Below are 21,154 nucleotides of genomic sequence, written 5' to 3' on the forward strand. Positions count from 1 at the left end.
CCCGAGGCTGCCATTGGCAATGGCCATGCCAAGTGCGCCGGTCCCCTGAGAGCTGCTGTCCCCTCATCACCAGCCTCTCCCTCAGGTACGGGTTCCCTCCCAGAGCCTGTTTTCTGCATTAATTAGTAACGGGGGGCCCCCCGGGACCAATAAGTTAAAGAAAGAACGACTGTGAGTGAGGTTTTTTAAAGGTCATTCAACTCTAGAAAAACCGATTTTTTTTAAAGAAGCATTTTATAGAAACGTTCAATGGCAAAGTAAAATGTGAAGTATTAAATGGTTTTTACCATCGTGAACAAATTGCCCCTTTCCATGCCATTTCCATCCTCCTCCGCTACATTTAGCTGATCTATTTGTCTACCTAATTCTCTGCAAACTGAAGGGTGGACCGCCCGACGGGAAGAACCCGGGATATGTGATGGTAATTCTAACCAAGGGAAGAACCGGTGTGCGGAGAGCTCATCGCACCGGGCCCTCGAGTTAGGGCCAGCCTTCCTCCCCCACCTGTCTCCTTCTGCTTCCCCAGGTGTTTTCCACTTAGAATACGGCTCGATCAAGGACAGAATTCACTAATCCACAGACAAATCGCTGCGCTGGGTGTTAATTCCACAGTCGGCTCCGCGGGCCCATCAGAGAGAAGCAGGACGCCCTGCCCACTTCTGGGCCGCACTGACCCTGGAATGGACTGGATTTCCATGAATAATAACAGAGCAAACAACCCTTTCGTGTTCTCTGGGGACCTAGAAGCATCACAGCCAATGGCGAGGTGACGTTCAGCAGCGACCAGCATCCTTTTCCTGATGTGTTTGGCATCGGTGATATGTGCCCGAGAGAGGTGACTCTGCGGAAGCTGCCGTTGGCACCTGGGACCTGCGGTGGTCACAGCAGTGGCGGGTGGAGAGATTCGTCAGAATGGTGAGGTCCGCCGGAGGACCGGGGACAGCCGGCAGGGACGCGGGGCAGACGCCGCCCAGCTGCTCCCTGTTTCCCCTGGGGGCCACGGGCTCTGTCTAGCAGCTGGGAGGTCTGCGCCGGGGTTTGGGGACCCAGTGACTCCGAGTCCCTGCTGGGGCCCCAGTGCCCCAGGAGCAACAGCACTGGAGCTCCAGGAGGGTGGACAGAAGGGTCTCTGGCCACCCGGCGCAAGGTGTCCTGGGTGGCATGGCCCCCTCCCTGGTGAGGTGGGGGGGAGGAGCAATCCTGAGCCCCCAAAGGAGAGCAGGAGACTGGGAGGAAGATGCAGAGCCCTGCACCTGCACAGCAGGCTTCACATGAGAAGCTTGGAGCCCTCAGATGTAGGCTGGGGGAGGGTGCCCCAGGGGCGTGCGGCTCTGCCCCTGGTGGCCGCTGCTGTCCGGCATCATGCTGGACGGTGATTCTCCAGCAGAGCCTGCCTTTCCTTCTGTGTCTCTGGGGAGGTAAGCGAGTGCCTTCCAGGCGGGGAAGGGCAGCTTCTCCTCCCGGTGCTTGAGCTCACCCACGGGATGTGGCGTGGGGTGTGAGACCCTCCTGGACAGGCCCCCGCTGGTCCCGACCACAGGTTCACCGGGTTCTTCCTGAGAGAATGTGGAGCTCTGGACTCTGGGGTGGGGGGGTTGGGGGGACTGCCGTCAGCTCCGTCCTCAAGTCCTTTCCCGAACTGAGTGCGAGGAGCCCACGGGCCCACCGTCCCACACCGGGGGAGCCTTCCCACGGCAGGCTGCAGTGCGACTTGATTCCACGGAGACCCTGGGGGGGTCGCCCCTCGGGGGATCGTCCCTGGCCCCTGATGGCGGAGCCCCCACCTCGGTGCAGAGCCAGGCCAGCCTTTCCCTAATCTGTGGGCTCCGTCCGGTGGTCTCTGGTGCGGGACGCTCCTATAAATGTCAGTGAGGTGCCGATTGACAGGTTCCCTCCCCTCCCCCTGAAGACCTCGGCTCTCTGGGGCTCTTTCCCACTGGCGGTGGCCCTCCTGCCCCACTGCACTGTTCTGTGATGGTCCTTGCTCCTTTCCTGTTAGACACCTCTTTGTGGGCATCCCTCCCTCCCATCTGTGAATCCCGGCTCAGGAGCCGAAACGAAGCCTGGGCTCCTGTCTCTGACCAACAGGAGGTGCCTGTGCAGGTGTGTCCCTGAGACCTGGGGGTGAGATTCGGGGGGCAGCACCCTGCTGTCCTTATGCCTTGTGGCAGGCATGGCCAGGCCCCTCGGCCTATCTCATGAGAGCGGCACCCTGACAACGCCGGGTGACCGGACACCCCAGTGCGGACTGGCAGGCCTGGCTCTGCTCACCAGCATTCTTAGGGCAGGTGTGACGTGACTCAGGAGGGTCGTCACCTGCAGGTTTGAAACTCCAGCTGGGCAGCCTGTGTCATTCCTGACTACATCGGCGAGGGCCCCACCAGTCCTGCTCAATCGCTGCCATCCAGTCCCACCAGGGAAGCCCACCTGCCGCCCGAAGCAGGGCCGCACTGTACCCCCCAGGGTCTTGCTGGGCCCTGGTGCATGCTGGGAGAAATTACCCTTCTGGGAAGTCATCTTGGTGCTGTGAAATGAAATGAATTCCACACTTCCACGTCATCGCGCGTTCCCCGAATGGGTGTGACAAGGACCAGCCTGTTCTCTAAAGGCCAGTGGCCCCTGTGCCCTCCCGGGGCCAATGACACCCCCCGCAGACCAGGAACCGCAGCATCTGAGAGCACCCGTGTTCCCACATGTGGCTCATATGCCGGTAAATTTTGGCTCCGTCGCCGCACGGCCACCACTTGGTATTAGCTCGCTGGTTCTGTGCCGTGGGGTTGTGGCAGCGGAGGTCCTTGGCCTCCGGGAGGGCATGTCCACACTTCGAAGACACCCAGGTGCAGCTGGCTCAGGGCCTGCTCTGTGTTCCAGACGCTTCGCTCTCACAGAGGACGGCTCTGGCCCTGTGTCGGTGGCGTAGGGCTCTTGACTGAGGCCTCCAGAGGGCGTGAAGGATGACGCTTGTCCACGAGAAAGGGCCCGGAAGTCACCCACACGTTAGCTCTGAGGCCACCCGCTTTCTTTATTCAACGGCGGGTGAGTGTGTGCGACTTCAAAGAGCAGGTTTAGCCCTAAAATAGCCCATGAGCCGTTGCTGGGAAAGCTGTTTTTAAACAACATTGAACTGCAGAAAAAATAGTCTCTTATTAGGAGACAGACATATAAACTCAGAAGTAAAAGTGAAAGGTCTGAACTTGAACCAACGTCCCACTTGCAGGCGGCTTTCTACCTTGAGGAACCGGAAGGAGGCGGCACACAGCTGCCCCTCAGATGGCGCCGACCTTGGGCGGAGGGGTGAGGACCGGGGTGTACCAGCTCCTCACGGCCACTGGGTCAGTGTCCCGCCAGCTGGTCCGTAGGGCAGAGGACGTCTGTGACCCTCTTCCTCTGGGACAGTGACTGCCACCCCGTGTGACTTCTGGAGCTCTGACCACCAAGTCCCTCCACCCTGTCTTCTTCAGGGTGGGGTTTGCAAGTCTCTCCACTCTCTTCTGCCTCTTTTGCCCAGGGCTGAGTTTCCTCCCCAGGGCTGCTTGCTTCATGTGTAAGCATCACTTGTTAATCCTTCTTAGCTTCCCAGGACACGTGCTCCAGGAGCCTTTCACAGCGGGGACAGCACACCCACCTTCCAGGTGGTGCCGTGTGGCATTTGAGCAATGCAGTGAGGGCCCTGGGGAAGCAGTGTCCCAGGTTGGTGTCCTTGCAGAGAAGGCTGATGGGGACCGAACACCTGGGATGAGAGTGGCTTCCCCCACCCCCGGATGCAGGGCAAGATTTTAGAAGCCACCACGCTCTGCCCTTTACAGGGGATGTGGCCGAGAGAGTCCCTGCCACCTCGCTGTCTGCTGCTTCGGGTCCCCGGCGTGGGAGATGCTTGGGCTGAGGTCGTGGCCGGTGCCCCAGGAGCATGGGCAGCTGCAGGAGGACCTCTCTGTCCCCAGCAGTGCTCCCATCTTCTTCAGGGGGTGCTCACGTGTCACCATCCTCCTGAGCTGACTTTTCTTTCTTTAACTTGAAAGTTTTTAAAGCAATACAAGATCACTTTTAAAGTTTCAAACAGAGAAGTATGAAAGTCTTTCTCCAGAGGCAATCCCTCTTGATCCTCTTGAATAAAACTTTGTTTCTATTTTTGTAAGTGTACATCCCTATTCTTACAGACCTTGACCGGAAGGGATACAGTATATTCGTCTTTCGAATAGGTCTTCACCTGCATAACAGAGCACCGATTTTCCATAGTGGCACGTTGTTACATATTATCGATTATACTTTATTAACCCTTCCACTTTCTTAGGAAATTTGGTTGCTGCCCAACCTTTTACAGACAGTTATCAAGAGCATGTGTGTTTCTGCGCTTCATGTGAGCGTTTCCATGGAGATGTGTAGAAGGGGGACTGCTGGGCCAAAGGGCGTGCACACTTACAGTTTTGATGGATGCAGCCCGGGCGCCCAGCGAAAAGGCTGAGCCCACTCACAGCCCCGAGCACTAATAAAGGGTGTCGGTTTCTCTGAATCTTCACCAAATGTCAATTTTTGGAAAAGTAAGAAGCCATTTTAAAGATCCCTCTTTGAACTGGCTTCTTACTTGTCCAAAAGTTGACGTTTCTCTGGTAACTCCGGAGGTCGTGCACTTTTTTCTCTACTACTTGTTAGCCAGGTGCACTTTTCTCTCCGTTGCTATGGTTAGGCATGTTCTTCACTTTTCCCCACTGCTGGTCTTTTTTCATTTTTAACTCCAGTGACTTTTCCTAGAGTATGGCGCTTAGTCATTTGTCCAGGTATAAATGTTTTATTCTAGTCTCTGAAGGTGCTGGTGGCCTGCTGGAGTTTTAAATTTTTATGTAGTCCGGTCTGACCGTCCTTTTACTGGAGCTTCTGAGTTTGAGTCTTGCTTCAAAACCTCGTTACTCCCGCAAGACTGCTCGGAACATCGGCTTTCTCACGGCGGCCGTATGGCTTTGTTTTAGTATTTTTACTTTGTCCATAAACTGCTTTTGTGTGAGCAGGTTTTTCCACACCACGCCCATCCATGCTGTCTGTCACATGCCCCCTAATGGAGCCGCCCCCATGCCCTTGTAGGGGCCTCACAATGTGGGTCAGGGTGTGACTTCACCTGCCACCGCCGCTCCTGTTCATTCCTGGGCCAGCTCTTCCCCTTCACCGAGGTAGCTCAGCAGTGGGCCTAGTACGGGGCAGGTTACGTCTGTGTTTCAGCGTAATGTTAAAAATCTAGTTGGGGTGGAGACGGGGAACAGGGGCGTGTGCAGTGTGGCGGAATGGGGACGACGTCACTGGAGGGGAGGCAGTAGAACAAGGTCATGGCCGTGACACAGGTAACAGGTGGGCTTTCAAGAAACCACAAAGTAAATGATTCGGTAACAAAAACAGGAGTTAGAACAGGGTGCCCCCCATCCCTGCTGGCCCGGGACTGCCGGGATCCCAGGACCCAGTCAGGAAGTCCCAGGTGAACTGAGACCAGCTGGTCCCCCTTAATCACGGGCCGCAGGCCCAGCAAGCAGAGAAGCGCGGGTGCGGAAGCGGAGATGTGCGGAGGAAGTTTGTGGAGGGGCGGGACGTGCAGTTGTCCGTAGGAGCATGGGGCTCCTGAAGCATGCACAGCCTTCGGTCCCGTTTCTGGGCAGGCTTGCGCATAGTGGCACCCCGGCCACCGCGAGGGCTCGCTGTCCCCACGCTGTTCTCTGCGTGCCGCGCACCTGGGAAGCATCCAGCACCCGCTCCGCTGTAGATGTGCCTGCTGCCAGCCCTGCACCGGGCAGCTGCCACGCCCGCCTCGAAGGAGGGGCCTGGTCGTGAGTGACAAGTGCCTTCTGTTCCACGATGTTCACATCAGCGTGAAAGTGTTTGGCAGAAAACGTTGACGATGAAAAACATCTACGTGACTGTTGGAGCCCACGTGTCTGCTTCCAGGTGTGCGTGGCTCAGTGCCTTGGCTTAGGCCAGTTGGGGGTGGCCGTGAACTTCATGCTAATTTTGAAAAATTCTGTCGGGTGTTTCCCTACCCAGGAACAGGCTACACTTCCTAGAGTTAGTGCTTCCTTTTGTGCCCTTCTCTAAAGTTTTATACTTCTATGGATAGAGCTTTTGCATTTTCTGAGTTGCCTTGTGTACATTTTTAAAGGTGTGTTGATTTAATGTCGAAGTGACTGTTGGTTATTCTTGACGTGGAGAAAAGCTATTGACTCTTGGCCACGTTGCTGAGTCCTCTTAGTTCTCACATCGGTTTTCCCAGCTCGTTTCCGTAGACAGTGGCGTCTGGAGCTGAGGCCCCTTGTGCTTGTCCCTCTGTGCTGTCTGCTGCTGCTTCTCCGCCCCGCGTGCGTGGGCGAGGGTCTAGGCTCCGTGCTCAGAGAAGACTCGTACCTCCCCCCGGTTTTAGGGAGAAGACATTCAGTCTGTTTCCTGGTCGAGTGGCTGGATGTCTATCAATTTGATGCATCTTGCCCAAGATTCTACCTCTGATTTGACTGACTTTCTCTATTGTTTCCTCTTTTTTATTTCATTGAGTTCCTCTCTGATGTCAGTCCGCAGACTCGGAGGTGGAGTGTTCCCGTCGCTAGGAGGCCATTATCAGGCTCTGCTCTGGGTGCTTGCTGCTAGAATGTCCTGGCACTGCGCATTAGCCCCTCCCGACAGAAGGTTCTGCGAAAGCGCTTCGTTGGGAAACACGCGGGTTGGCCCTGCACTCGCCTTGGGAGCCCACTGCTGGGGCGGCAACAGCTCGGGAAGCGCACACACGGCCCCTGTGGGTGGGAATGCAGCCTCGGACGAGTCTGAGCGGCCTGACACCTGGTTCCTCATGGTTCCGACGTCATCTGTCATCGAGTAACTTGACCGCAACATGAACAGGAATATGCCATTTGCCTCAGAACTTGGGGCTGAAGTTGGTAAGAAACACAATCGAGTGTGTTGCCAAAGCTGCCTCCCAAAGGGACGTCGTGTGTGATGACGGTGCTGACTCTGAACCCCGGAAATCGAGGTAACCTCCCAGCGGGACAGGGCCCGGTGGCGGGGAGCTCGGGGTGCCCGGCCTCCGCCTCTGACGGAGCCCCACCATGCTCCCCCACAGGTTCAGCACCCTCCCCTGTAACCCACAGTAGCAGATCCCACATCAGCTCGTCCTGAATTAGCGTCGCCTCAACCCCTTGGGAAACACGCCCCCACAGCCCCAGTTTGCCTTCATCTAGCTTTTCCCCGGAAGAAACAGCAAAGGAAAAACTTAAACCCTAGCCCAGAAGAAGAAAGGCCATGATAAAGAGCAGAAATGGATGAAATTGAAAACAGAAAAGTAGAACCAAAGACCAAAGCCTCCAGCCCCTGGGTGAGAGCCAACGCCAGGCGGGCCCTGGTGTTGGCGACGGTGGCAGCAGCAAGCTGGGGGGCAGGACCTGGCCACCCCCCACTGGCCCGGAGCCGAGGGGCTGTGCCGCGCTCCCTCGCACAGCCTCGCCCTCTGCGCCAGCCCAGACACACACGCACGACTCCCTCCGCAGCGGCTTGGCCACATTCATTGTCAGGGGTGCTTGTCATCAGTCCCTTTATTGGGATGTGTGTGCAGAGAGGTGTCATGGAGAAGATCGCTGGGACCGGGGCACTGGACGGACGGTCTCCCAGCTCAGAGGACAGTCCTGAACAGAGCACGGGACCTGAGCCGTGCCCACCTGGGCGGGGTCTGTCCCGCACCCCTGATGGCCAGCGTAGACGCGGCTGGAGCCAACAGGAAGTGCTTCGCCAGGTGTGGGCCGGGTGGCGCAGTGTGCTTTGCGTCGCTGCAGCTGGAGGTGGTGTGTGTTTAACAGAAAATAACCATTTGGTAGTTATAATCGCTTTTAAATGGATAAGGGGATTCTCCTACTTAAAAGAAGCCGTTCGGAGCGACTGTTGAGGAGCAGCGCACGAGGAAATGAGATTGCGTGTCTCACTGGGAGCTTCGGGGTAAACAGGCGAACAGGTGTGTGCAGGAAGTTGGGATTCCGCAGGTAACGTGACCTCACGTTCCGCACTTCGTAAGCACAGAGAGCATGCTGTCCAGCACGTACGGGGCTCCCAGGGAGTTATTTTCTTCAGGAGGAAAAAATGGAGAACCAGTGTGAACTGCAGCCTTCGAAGCCCTTATTCTAGTAAGTCTCTGGCACGCTGGCGACCCCGTCACCGGTTGTCAGTGGGCGAAGGATGGCCGGCTGGGGACGGACTCGCAGGCTCCGCTGCCTCGGGCCCGAGGTAAGGCCGTCCCTAAGGTCCAGGGGAAGTGACAGGCCTTTGAGTCGACCCACATGAAATACGTGTGTTTTTTATAAAACCCTTTCCGTGCACATTTTTTCACGTTTCAGCTGGGCGATGTTCGCTCAGTGTCCGCTGTCCTGTGATGCATGCCTGCTGTCAGTAGTTTCTCATCGCTTCGGGCTGTGTGATGTGGGGCACCTTCTTTCTGGACTGACCTGCGTGGGCCTGTGTAACATGTCCTAAGTGCTCCTGTTTCCATGGTTCCCCCCCATCGGCCACTGCCCCACTTTTCTATCAGTCTTTGCGCCGTCCACAGCAGCCGGCCGCAGGCTAGCTCAGACTTGCGTCCACTCCGTGTTTTCTGAAAGGGGAGCACTGAGAACACACCCTGCCCCCCACCCCGAGTCGTGCCCAGACCTGGGCCTGAGCACAAGGTCACATGTAACCTGCAGCTGAGGCCCCGTCTTCCCAGCTGACCCTCCCGTGGGCTCTTAGCCTCCTCCCGGTGGCCTCACCTGACCGGCAGCCTCACCAGGAGGCCTGTCCGAGATCCCTGCCCCGACACGAGCGAGCGGCCTGTTCTCGCCTCTTGCGCACCTGGGAACATCATACTGCGAGACTCACCTCTGCTGGCCTCGCTCCCCAGGGCTGGTTGCACTGGGGCCGCCCTCCACAGGGACCTGGGGGGTGTGGACCCTTGGCCGTGGCTGGGCTCAGTGGCTTACAGGTGAGGACGGCAAGAGGGGCAGCGATCAATTTAGTCACAGTCACCAGCTGATGCTGGCGATGCTGCTTGGTGCCTGGGAGAGCACGGGCTTTCTCCTGGGTTTCCCTGGTCCCCGCCGGGGTGTCACGTCAGGCCCTGACACAAGGGCTTCATCTGCACTCCTGTGCCCTGCACCGGCAGCAAGCTCCCTGAAGGCAGGTGGCCGCAGGTCAGGCTTGGCTCGACGGCATACACAGTTCTGGCCCCCTCCAGATGTGTCCGGGCGTTGGCTTCATGCGTCGCGCAGATGCGGCTCCTGCCGTGTTTGTGTGAGTCGGCAGTGTGACTATAAGTGCCGCTGTGAGGAGTGCGGCGTGTCTTAGTTACGGGAAGTTGTCCCTGGTGGGCACTGAGAGTCACCGCATCCCCGCCTCCCAGACGGGCCGCCTGCGGGGGAGCTCTGCTCCCTCACAGGGACAGCGACGCGAACTGCTCCTCACACGCCCGCTCCTGGCCCCGAGCTCCGCAGCAGGCCTGGTGGGGGAGGGGGAGGGACGAGCACACCCCACACCTGGGTGGAGACAGCGGTCAGGCCACGTGTGGAACCCCAGGAACCCCACGAGGAGCAGCTTTCTGGCGGGAAGGTGGGCAGAGCCGGGCACAGGCCATGGTGCCCGTGCACCAGCAGGGGATTGCGCAGAGTCGCAGCGGGACAGCGCCGCTCACCGCCTCCTGACGCACTGCCCACAGCACCCCCGGTGACTCGCCCCAGAGACGGGAGAACGCGGGCTCACAGGAGATGGCACCCCATGTTCACAGCGGCCCCGAACTGGGAGTGACACACATGTCTCTCCAAAGGCGGCCCGACCACCAAGGGGGCTCCGCCCCCACAGCACATGCTCCCCAGGACAGAGCCACTAAATGCGGGTTCTTGTACGACTGGGGCGCGTCTCGGGGCCTGATGCTGAGTGACAACGGCCACCCTAGAAGGCGGGATGGAGAGCAGGTCAGCGGGGTCAGGGACCAGGAAGGGGGGCATCTGTGACGGGGGACCCTGGTGGGGGGCGTCTGTGTGGGGGACAGTGCTCATCCTGCTTGGGGTTATGGGGCGTTGGTCTGAACCCGTAGTAAGATGACATTGAGATAAATGCATAGAAACCATTTAGAAGCTTCCTAAAAATAAATGCAAATAGAACTTCACGAAAGCACGTGAAACCTGGCAGCAGCCAGGTGAAACCTGGGGCTGAGTTCCTAGTGTTGTGCCCACACCGGCCTCCTGGGTTTGGTCACGTCCTCTGTTTCTTAAAGGTGACTTTGGGGGAAGCTCGCTGGCAGGTACCGAGAGCTCTCGTCTGTTGTGTTTGCAGTTTCTTGAGAATCTCAAATTATTTCAAAATAAAAAGCGATAAAATCTGCTCCTACAACACCTAAGCTTTAAGAATAGGACAGAAAGCGGTTCAGAAGTGAGGCGCGGCCCCAGAGGGCCAGCGTCTTCACGTGGAAATGTGGGCGCCGGGGCGCAGGGCCGTTTCTGCGGTGGAAGCAAGTCTCGGAGTCAAAAGACTTTGTCCCCACTTCCGGGAAGCGCGCGTGTGGCTGCTGCCCGTCACTGGGTCTGTGATCGGCCCGTCGCCCTGTGTTTTCGTGGCCTAAGGACGGGTCCCAAAGAGCCAGAGAGAAAACGCCTGAGCGGGAGCTAGGCTTCCCCGCAGCGCAGCGTCCAACAGACCTGGGGGTGGGGGCACCTGCCTGCGCTGACCACCCTGCTCGGTGCAGCGCGCTGGTGGCCCTCACGTATTCTGACTCAAGGACGTGTCCACCCGGCGCGTGTCGACTTGGCCTGTGACCGTGTCCCCAGCCCGCGCTGACATTGTTCGTCCTGTCGCGGTGCCTGCAATGCCGGGCCGGCACTGAGTGATTCCTGCCAATCAAGGAGCCTTCCCTGGGCCCGCCGCACGGTAATAATCTGCTGTGGTAATTGCTGTGGAAAAGGGAAATCCTCCCGAGGTTTTACATCTAATCATTTATTTATAAATCTGGAGGTGGCAGTCTGCGGAACACGCGTCCGGGGTCAACTTCCTGCTCAAAACAGTTGCGTGGTGTTTACATTTCACAGTGTATTTTTTTAATGGTGCCCCAGCCCCCACCATCACAGAAGGACGCCGGCCGGCCGGCCGCCGCTCCGCGCCTCGTCCCTCGGCCCGGCCACTTCATTACAGAGGCCTCCGCAGAGCCCGTCCCCCCTGCGTTAGCTGAAATATGCGTGTTTTTCCATCTCATTAATTCAGTCTACATACAATTAATTTTTGCCTATTAATAAGCCCCTCGGTGTCGGTGGCACAGTCTGAGCCGCCTCACCTACTGGGGAAGAGAAGTGGGTGCTTGTGCTTCCCCCCCCCCACCCCCCGGACTGCGTGCTTGTCATAGGCTTTGGGGGGGGCGGGGGGCGGTGGTGCGTAAATCAGGCCTTGGGAGGGAAGGGAAACTGCCCGGGAATCCGGCTTCCGGCTGGCTGCGGGGACGCTGAAATGCGAATTGGCCCCGCTGCTGTGGGGCGTAGACGGAGACGCAGGGGCGGTCCCAGCTCCCCGGGATCTCAGGCCAGGGGGCACGTGCTGGAGCCTGAGTGGGAGGGAGGTCGGCGTTCTCTTCCTGGGGACCTGGGTCTCCCCTCGTGTGCACAGCCCTCACAGGACCCCCGTGTGTCTTCAATCTTTCGCTTCATGTTTAAGGCATCTAATTAAATCGATGAGTAAAAACAGGTGACTGCGCGCGAGTGACAACTGTCCGCTGGTCCCAGTCCACAGAAACACCGGAAACCAGGTGGAAGCTGGAGAGCAGGAGGAGGTCCCCACACTCGGCCTCACTCTGTCCTCATCCAGCTTTGTCAGGGCACAGGGCTCGGCCACAGGAAAGCTGTCCCAGGTGAGCCAGGGGACCGTGCACCGTCAGCACGGGGGGCGGGGACGAGTGCACTTGTTATTGGCCTGGTTGCGGGTCACTCAGGAAATCCCAGTGCAGGGTCCTCCCTGTGGCTGGAGTGAGGGAGGATGTGCGTCGGGGGCGGGAAGCTAGTGGCCTCCAAGCTGCGGATGACCTTGTCCGTGGGAGTGCCCTAGAGTGCCCATCCTGGTGAACCGGAAGCCTTCCAGATCGTTCTGCAGGGAGGATAGCCAGTGTCGTTGGTCAGCTACATTGGAAGCAGGTGACAGAGGGGAAGTCAGAGACGGACCCCTTCCACTGGCTGATTCTCAGGAACGCCGTACAGACCCCGCTTGTGGTTCCAGGAATATTTTAGTGGCAGTCGTTTGGAGCAGTGCGTGCCGGCGTGAGTGAGACCGTGGCGCCGGTGCCTGCAGATCAGATGCAGAGCCTCAATGGCGTCTGGGAAGCTTCCTGACCAGCAGAAGGTGGGCCGCCCTGCCCGGGCACTCTCCATCGGGCACCTTTGCACGCGTCCTGTGCCGTCGGCATGAAGACGAGACGTGTCCCCGGAGCCATCCAGTCCCTGTCCCCCTCTCACCTCCCTGTGCCCCCGCAGGGCCCCTGAGCCTTGGAGGCGGTCCTGGCCCTCCCTGGGCAGGCTCCTCCCTCGGGGCCCCTTTCCCCGTCCAACCTGCTGGGCTTCCCACGACAAAACGGAACAAACCAGGGATTCGTTGAGTCGCCTGTGCCGTGCAAGGGGTTAATGCTAGGCCTTTTCCCAACAGAGACTTCAGGTAACGCCTGATTACTACAGGGAGTCTGGTGCAGGAACCATGAGCTGCTCTCGGTCACTTCGGAGATGGGCAGGGGGCTCACAGAAAGTGAGGAATTCCCACCCAGCGAGGAATTGTCTGCACGCACCATCTCTTTGCCCTGCCAGTCAAAGAATTGATCGAGTAGGACACATTCCCATCTCCATTCGTACGTATGGCCCACAGTACTCAGTTGCCCCCTGGTTTGGAGGATCGGCCGGTGCAGCTTTTCCTCCCCCTGCCCCTTGGTGCACTCAGGTCTGAGACTCGGGCAGGGCAGTGGGTCCAAGGCACTCTTCCATGTGAATCATGAAGCAGAGGGTCCCCGGCTTTGGGAGGGTGTTTACGTCTCCTGTGAGGACATCGGTGGCTTTGCAGAGTCACTGTGGGAAGCTCTAGAAGTGGACACTGGGGGGCCCCGGGGGCCAGCGGCTAAGTGAGCACAGCACGTTCTTCTCAAAGCGGAAACCCTCTGTCCTGCTGGTCACCGACGGGGTCCGAGTGGGGCGGGGCTCTCTAACTCCAGCTCAGCGTGTGCCGTGCGGTCAGGATGGACCCGGGGCAGTTCTCCGTGAGTACCAGCTGTGATGGCCTCGTCTTCGTGACCGAGGAAAGGGGCCGTCTGTCCAGGGGGTGCCTTCTCTGCGCCTGCTGATGGAGAGACACAGATCAGAGAGCCCAGGTGGCATTTGAAGGGTGGTTCGGGGGACCCAGGGGCCGTGAGGAAGGGCTCGCTCTCCGGCGTCCAAGCTGATGCCAGTGCCTCCTGTGCAGCAGGTTCAGGCAGAGCCGAGCCGGGGGCTTTCTCGTGGCCCCAGCAGCTGTCCAAGGGACGGGAGGTTGGGGGCTGCTCAGGGGTGGGGGGTGGTAGTTCATTCATCCCTCTGTCCCCTTAGCAACTGGCACAGCCGTGACGAGTAGCAGATACCCAGCACGCACTTAGGCACAGAGGGTGTGGCCACCACCCCCCCCCCCCCCCCGCACACGACTGGGGGGCCCCTGGGCCACATCTGTCCCTGGCGGAGCGCAGGCCCCCTCGCAGGTCAGCCCCTGTGAATACCCTGCTTCTCCTTGAAATTCAGGAATCAGTTGCCAGGTGTTGCATATATTTTTGTTGTTTAGGGAAAAACATTTGCGTACCCTTTGTTTCTTAAAGTGTTCAATAGTCACTCCTATTAAAAGTACCTGCATTTTATTCCACTGTTTTCCTATAAATATTTAATGAAAGTGGCGGGCAGGGCAGTTTTTCTGTGCGTGGGAGCCCCGCCCCGCCCTCTGCCGCAGCAGTGTCCCCAGGGCCCTGGGACACAGGAGCCCCTGTGTTCCGCCCACACATGATGTGAGCAGGGTGGTGTGGGCTTTTGACGGAGAAGTGAAGCAGACGCAGGGGCTCAAAGAGCACAGTGTCTCCAGATGGGGGTCCATTTTCGGTTTTGACTGTCGTCCCATTCATAGAGACATGGGAAGAAGACAGGTGCTGGAGGGGAGGGATCCGCCAACACCCCCACCTGCACCCCTTTTCTCTGCCCTTTGGGTCCGTTTTCCTGAGGAGTTTGTCAGCCCTTCCGAGACATTGTGCCCTGGCAGGGGCCACTTCTGCCGGGAGGGCTGAGCGGTCTCTTGGTGGGCTCTTGGTCACATGGACCTGAGCTGACAAGTTCGCTCTCTCTGCCTCGTGCGGTGCGACTTCACACCCTCGGCTCCCCAGTGACGTCTGTGCCGGCCCGGCGATGCCCGGAGGGAGGGGAGCCGGGGGGCCCTGGTACATCTGAAGCTGCACATGACTTCCTTTAGTGTGAGTGGGTCCCCAGCCGGTCTGCAGATGGAGAATATTGAAGTTGTGTCTCTGGGAGAGTAGTGAGCAGTGTGGTCGATGGGACAGGAGGGACCCCGGGGAGACATGCGGAGGACAGCTCCGCAGTGCATGTCCTAGTGCCCACAGCACAGGGTCAGGCCAGCTCTGCCCGGGCTGCCGTTCCTGTGAATGGGTGGGCGTGGCGGTATTCCAATAAAACTTTATTTACAAGAACAGGTGGTGCACGGGATCTGGCCCGAGGGGGCTGCTGACCCTGGGGATCTGGGCAATCCCTTGTAGGGACAGGGTGAGGGGAGTGACAGTTTAAAGTGCTGGACAGCTGCCAGCAAGGGGGTGTGGGCGGAAGCTGTGGGGCCGGGCCCGGAGCTCAGGGGCTGCAGAGGACAGAAGGCGAGAACACTCTGTTACCTTCTGAGTGTGAAAGTATCCTGGAAGGGACAAACTGGGAAGTGGCCTCATGTGTAAACGGAGACAGGGTCTTCCGAGAGCGCTTTGGGGATCCCAGATCTCCTTGGTGGGTGGAAGGCTGTCCACCCATCGCTCCCATGTGGGCAGCCAGGCACTGGCATAAATTGGGGTGACCACGGCTGCGTGGCGAAGCCGGGCAGGAGGGGCGGCACCCACTCTGCAGCACCTGGAGTAAACGGATGCATTCACGATGCAGCACCTCACGTTGGTGGCAAGCGAGCCTGCCTGCCGGGCTCCGGTGATTCGGTGCCCACACCTGTGCCGCGGTTTCTGAGGTCCTGTCCACAGACCTGGAGAAGCAGGAAGGGGGCAGACAGACACAGCCCTGCCCTTAACCTCACCCCTTGGGTGGAGACCGTGTTTCCAGGGTCGCTGAGTTCCCTGACATTCTTACATTTGTGTTTTCATTGCAATGGAGATCTTTAAGGATAAGCCTCTCACTGTTCGCGCAGGTAAAATGCTGCTTCTGTGATGCATGTGGACAACTGAAACTTTTCGTCGATTTTACATTGGGTTGGCCAGAAAGTGCGTTTGGTTTTTCCATACGACGGCTCTAGCAGTCCTCAGTTGTCTCGAACTTCATTTGAAACAATTTTGTTAGATTGTATTGTGACAGCTGTCACATCAGCGTGCATTTAAAAAAAAAGCTTATCAAAAGTGAAATTTTCTGTAGCCATTTTAATACTGAAGATGGAAGAAAATACATAAGTTTCAGCATATTACGCTTCATTATTTCAAGAAAGGTAAAACTGCGCCTGAAGCGCAAAAAAAAAAAAAAAAAGCTTTGTGCAGTGCGTGGGGAAGGTGCTGAGACTGACGGAACGTGTCAGAGTGGTTTGCGGAGTTCGTGCCGGAGGTTCCACGCTGGACGATGTTCCACGGTCCAGCAGGCCATTGAAGCTGATAACGATCAAATCGAGACGTTAACTGAGAACAGTCCACGTTCTGTAGTGGGAGACAGCCGACATACTCAAAATACCCAAATCAACAAAGTTACTGGAGAAAATGAAGAATGTGTTTTACTTCATGGAGAAAACCACATGGACTTTTCGGCCGACCCAATAGACTTTCCTTTTTTAACTTGTTTCTCAAACTAAAATTTTCTTGGGTATCAGAGAATCCTTTTGTTTTCAAAGGTTCCCAAAATTAGGCCTGAGACTCGGGTCGAAGCCAAAGAGAAGCGAAGTCGAAAGGAGCACGCTCGGGGGCCCTTCGGGCCTCTGGGAGCCGTGCTTACGAGGGGAAGGGTGTGTGGACTCCAGGAAGGCCCCGGGCAGGGGAGGAGCTAGAGGTTTGGGACCAGGGAAGAAAGACTCCGGAGTGTGAACAGGCCCTGTGGGCGTGGTGGACAGAGAGAGGTGGCCCAGGGGCCTCCACCTGGGGACAGCGACCCTGCCTGGGCCCAGGGAGAGGACGGGCTGGCAGGCCACCTCCAAGCTCCTAGCAGACACGTTCTCAGCGGTGTCTCTGACTTCCTCCCTGCTGTCCCTTTTGTGTTCAGAGTGCAGGGACCCAGGGGTCCAACCCAGGCTTGGGCTCTCAGAAGTCCTGCCTGCCTGCCCGGGGTCAGCCCGCCGGCCTCCCCCTTGTCCTGCTGTCAGGGGTCACCTGCCAGTGCATGCTGCCTTGTGTCTGCTGGGAAGCCCTGTGCCGGCCCAGCCCCTCCCCTGGGAGGCCTGGGAACCAAGTCCGGGCAGGGAGCTCACGGCCCAGCAAGTGTCACAGCCTCCCTGGGGGCTGTATTGATTTTTTAAGAGGAGGAAAAAGGCATATAAAATTAGACCTTCCAACCCGCTTTGAGTAGAAATCGCTGCTTCCTATAGGAAATTTTAATTGGCTGGCTTTGCTGCTAAATGTTTTCTATCCCATCCTTCCTCCCCCTCTCCACCCAGCCTGCCTCTGCTCATTCCTGTTAGATGCACCCCCACCCCCGGCCGCAAAGCCCCAGTGTATGAGGTCATTGGTTCTCTGCCGGTAGACTTGGGTTGGGAAGACCTCGGGGCGTTGCTAGAGTGTGCTTCCTGGATGGAAGACGAGGTGCTGGGAGAACAGCCAGCGGGGGAGCCGGGGTGGGATGGGCGTGGCCTCTCGCTGGGGGTGGGAGTGATATCACCCTTCAGATGGGACGCTCGGGTCGCCCTGCCAGGGACAGCACTCGCTAAAGAAGTACAAGTGTTTCTTCTTGTAATCCACTACTTGCAAATATCAGTCCTCTGGAAAAAAGATTTATTTTAATAACGTTTCAGGTTTGTTCTGTAGCCAACGTTGTTTTATGACCCACATCCTTGCCAGAAAGCACGTTTTAAGAGTTTCAATTCAAAATTAAATATGACCTCAGTGTTTTAAAATACAGTTACATTAACTGTCCATTTAATAGTTGCTTAAGGTTTTTTTGGCCACAAATGCGTAGTCAGGATACCGTCTGATATTAAATCCAGAGTTTTCGGCTGCGCTCGCCGGCTAACAGGTTCCAGCTGCGACCGTGAACGGGCTTCTGAGGCCAGAGCCGCAGAAAGTTGCCCTGGCGAAGCGGCAGGCTCCCCTTACCTCGAGAGCGTGTGCTGGGCTCTAAGAACCCCACTGTGTTTGCTAAGAGGGAGCATCTATTATTTATCGAGAGCTGTGCAAACCAGTTTACCAGACAGGTAATTTCGAGACAGGCGTGACTTATTAACGTGCACAAGTTAGCGGGGCCCGTCCGCACGGGCTGCACGCCTCCCGAAAGGACAGAGGCCGGGCCTGCGGGCAGTCGCTATGGTTTTGACACAGAAAAGAAGACAGAGCCCCGTGCTGAGGGGAAGAGGGCGTTTTTCTGGACTGCGTCCTGGCAGAGTGGTCTCGACGCCGTGCAGGGGTCTCCATCAGCAGCTGCAGTAGGGGTGGGGGGCGTCAGGCCTGCCGGCACCGGAACGGCACTTCTCATGGTGTGGGCTCGGAGGAGAAGGTACCACGTTCCTGGATGGAGATAGCAAAGAGAAACCGCTTGTCCCGGGGATGGCGTGGCTATGACGGGGGCCAAGGTGAGGCGTGTGTCCCTGGCTCGGGCCAGCCCATGTCCCCCCGCCCCCGCCCCTTTGCTCAGCACGTGTCCCGGGACCTGCACTGGGCACAAGGGGGCTTCTGGCTGGTGGTCGCATGACGGCCCCCGGAAAGCAGAGCCTGCAGGAGGGGCCGCGGGTGTCCCCCATCACAGGTGGTGGCTGGGGGTCTCCCCGCAGGGACTTCTCCCCTCCTCCTCTTTTAAAGACCCAGTGGGCTCCTCTTGGGAGAGACCGGAAGGAGGAAGAGGAGGGCACCACGCAGGTGGGACTCACAGAGTCTGTGCGGCGTCCTCAGTCCCACAGACTTGTCCACAGTCATAGAAGGAAGACGGGCTCAGGGCTGGCTGTTCAGTTCCGTTCTTCTTCTGTTTCCTGTGCGGTTGCTGGCCTTGTGTTGGGGCAGGAACGGAGTGGCCAGGGAGGAGAGCTGCTAACCGGGTCCTCCCACCTGAAACGCCTCCAGGTGTGGGCTGCAAGGCTGGAAGCGACGCCCGGGCACTCAGCACTCTGTACAGAACCTGGGAAGGGGAGCAGTGTCACTTCCGCTGCCTAGAAAGTCTCCGTGGGTTTTCTCCCCCAGGGAGTGGGTTTCAGCAAATGAGTCGCTGGGAACACGGAGTTGGGCATGCAGGTGTCTCAGTGCCCGTTCACACCGCTGCGTCTCGTCCACTCCATCGCTCAGCAGGCCCCAAGCACCTTGAGCGTGCTGACACGACCCGTGGCTGGGGGGCGGACTGGGGGCCGGCTCTTCATTTGGGCACCAGAGTGGCCTTCACGGGAGCTCGTCCTCCTTAACTCCCTGACACAGCCCAGGCCCACCCTGCTGCCTGACCGGGCCACCTAGAAGGAGCTCGGCCTGCCTCGCTCCACCTTTGTGTCCAGAGGGCTGAGGGACAAGAAGGGCATGGGCCTGGGGCCACCCGAGACCGAGGCCTCCCGCCTGTGTAAAGGAACGCCGGGTCGTGTAGACTGGACATTGGGGCATTTAGATGGAAACACGCCCTCCCTCAAAGGGTGTGGACCAGTGATGCCCAGTGGGCCGCTCTCTGTGAGCTGTAGACCCTACAGTGTGGGCACCTCCTCTTTCTTTTTGGAAGCTTCTGGAATGGAACAGAGCTAGATCCGATGCTCAGATTCCATTGTCCCTGTAGAGTAAGGCAGTGGGGGTCCTAGACTGTATTCCTAGGAGCCCCGGTAGGGGAAGTTTACGGAAGTCACCCACACAGAAAAGAGAATCCCCATGCTGTGCAGCACCCACGCAGTCAGGAGCGGGGCACGTGAACCGATGGGGGCTTCACGGCGAGGCCTGACGGCACTTCTGCTTCACGGCACTTCTGCCGGGGGAGCCAGGCAGACCTCGGGCTGGGCCGAGGCTTCATCCCCAACGCACCGCTTATCATCACGGAACTCTGGGCCCCCGTCTCCTCTTCCAGACTGTGGAGGCAACACTTCCCTCCTCGGGGGCTCCTGGGAGGGGCGAACACAGAGCTGGCCCCAGTCATGAGCCTGGCATGGGTCAGGCTCTCAGCCAGCAGCGGCCGTGACGTTCTGCACACCTTGCTTTCCTTGTGGCAGGCGTTTCCGCGCAGTTGGTCCTCAGCGTTGTTCGGGGGACCCCACCCTCCCCAAGTGCCAGGTTATGTCGCGGAGGTGTGGCAGGGAGATTGTCCCTCACCTGGGATTTCGTAGTCCGTGGCCTTGACTGTGGCCGACCTCAGCTGTGGCCTTGAGAGTCGGATAGTAAACTGCGGGGTAGAAAACCAACGGCCTTTCGCCCATCTTGACTGCGCGCCCGGAGGCTTTCCCACGCTCGGGCTACTTCTTCTCTTGCCGCTCGTTTATCGTTTATCGTAGAAAGCAGCGCCCCTCCCTCTGTCCCTAAAACCTCGCATCCCGGCGCAGGCCCTGGTTTGAAGCCCACGTCCTCCTTTTCCGTACATGTCCTTGCAGAGCTTGAGCTGCTCAGGGCAGTGGGCAGCATCTGATGGCCTCCTACACGGGGGAGGATGCTCAGAGCAGGGACTGCCACTTTGGGCCACGGGCGTTGCAGAGTTGGCCTGAAAGACACTCGTGGTTGACCAGATGCCCCGTTTGAAATCTCATTCACTTGTGAGCTGTCTGCAATTCTTGTTCGTGGGCCAATTCCTAACATGTACCTGCTTTCCTTGGAGGGGAGGAGAAAGTTACTGAGCCATACCAAGTTACCTAACGCCAGAGACCCTTTGGGGGGAAAAGTACCCTTGTGGGAATTCCAGTAATTTGATGAGACTTATGGAATGAGTCCTTAAAGTTTTATTTCTACAGATATTTTTCAACAGATGAACTAATTCTTGACAGAACTGTAATAAATCTATTCAAGTAGCAATTTGATGAGAACTTTTTACTCCTGTTTCACGTTATTTTTTTTGTTAAGCTGTTTCATTCCTAACGTTTAAGCAGTTTATTTATGAGAAGCTGGATTCAGCCATAGAGAGGACCGTGCCTCTCCCGAGTGCAGACGGGAAAACGCGCCCTCGTTCGCCGCCGCAGTGGAAGAGAGTGGGAGCAGCGTGGGCAGGGGGCTGTTCGAGCTCTTTATTTGCCACATTTACAATATTAATAACGGCGTTTCTGCAAGTTGTCACATCAAGTAAAAGATCTTCATCGCAGGCTGTCTTTGGGGTCCGAACTGAGGCGGGATGCATGCATTGAATAAATTGTAGTCTCGAGCAGTCATTTTTGTAAATAATTAGTTTCAGTGAAGGAATAGGTTAGCATATTGTATGCATCTAATGTTGCAAATGTACACACAGCAAACTTTGCTATTAATCAACAGTCGAGCACCGCAAGTGGGGTCTCATACATAATGAATTGTGCTTAAGCCTCATGGGCTTCTTGATGGAAAAATAAAAGAAAACACAAGTGTGGTAAGCTTTTGAATAAAATTTAACTAGATTGCTCTGCATCCTGTAATTGTTTTGCAATCATTAGGGACTTGATAATTCATCTATAGTTTTGGGGTGTTTTTATCTTCATCTGTCAAATAGGAGAGATTTTTAATGATATGTTAAAGTGTTGATAAAATACAGTTTTCCTTTCAATAATTTGAACATTTAGGGAGAAAGAAAATAGGCTTTTTTAAGGCACTGTAGTCTGCCAAGTGTACTAT

General features: G+C 57.3%; 1 protein-coding gene across 2 annotated transcripts in view; it reads left to right on the top strand.

Moving 5' to 3' along the window:
• MGMT (O-6-methylguanine-DNA methyltransferase) overlaps window positions 1–21,154 on the top strand; it is a 142,807-nt gene that overhangs the window by 84,596 nt on the left and 37,057 nt on the right. Inside the window, exon 1 of one of the 2 annotated variants that reach the window (XM_045191511.2) lies at window positions 1,333–1,418. The exons of the other annotated variant lie outside the window; for it this stretch is intronic. Within the exon in view, the coding sequence (XP_045047446.2) occupies window positions 1,363–1,418 (56 nt within the window). The 5' untranslated portion in view covers window positions 1,333–1,362. Of the gene's footprint in view, window positions 1–1,332; window positions 1,419–21,154 lie in introns of those variants that run through there. 2 annotated transcript variants of the gene reach the window in all.

This window comes from Desmodus rotundus, chromosome 4 (assembly GCF_022682495.2).
Source record: "Desmodus rotundus isolate HL8 chromosome 4, HLdesRot8A.1, whole genome shotgun sequence".
Classification (NCBI taxonomy): Eukaryota; Metazoa; Chordata; class Mammalia; order Chiroptera; family Phyllostomidae; genus Desmodus; species Desmodus rotundus.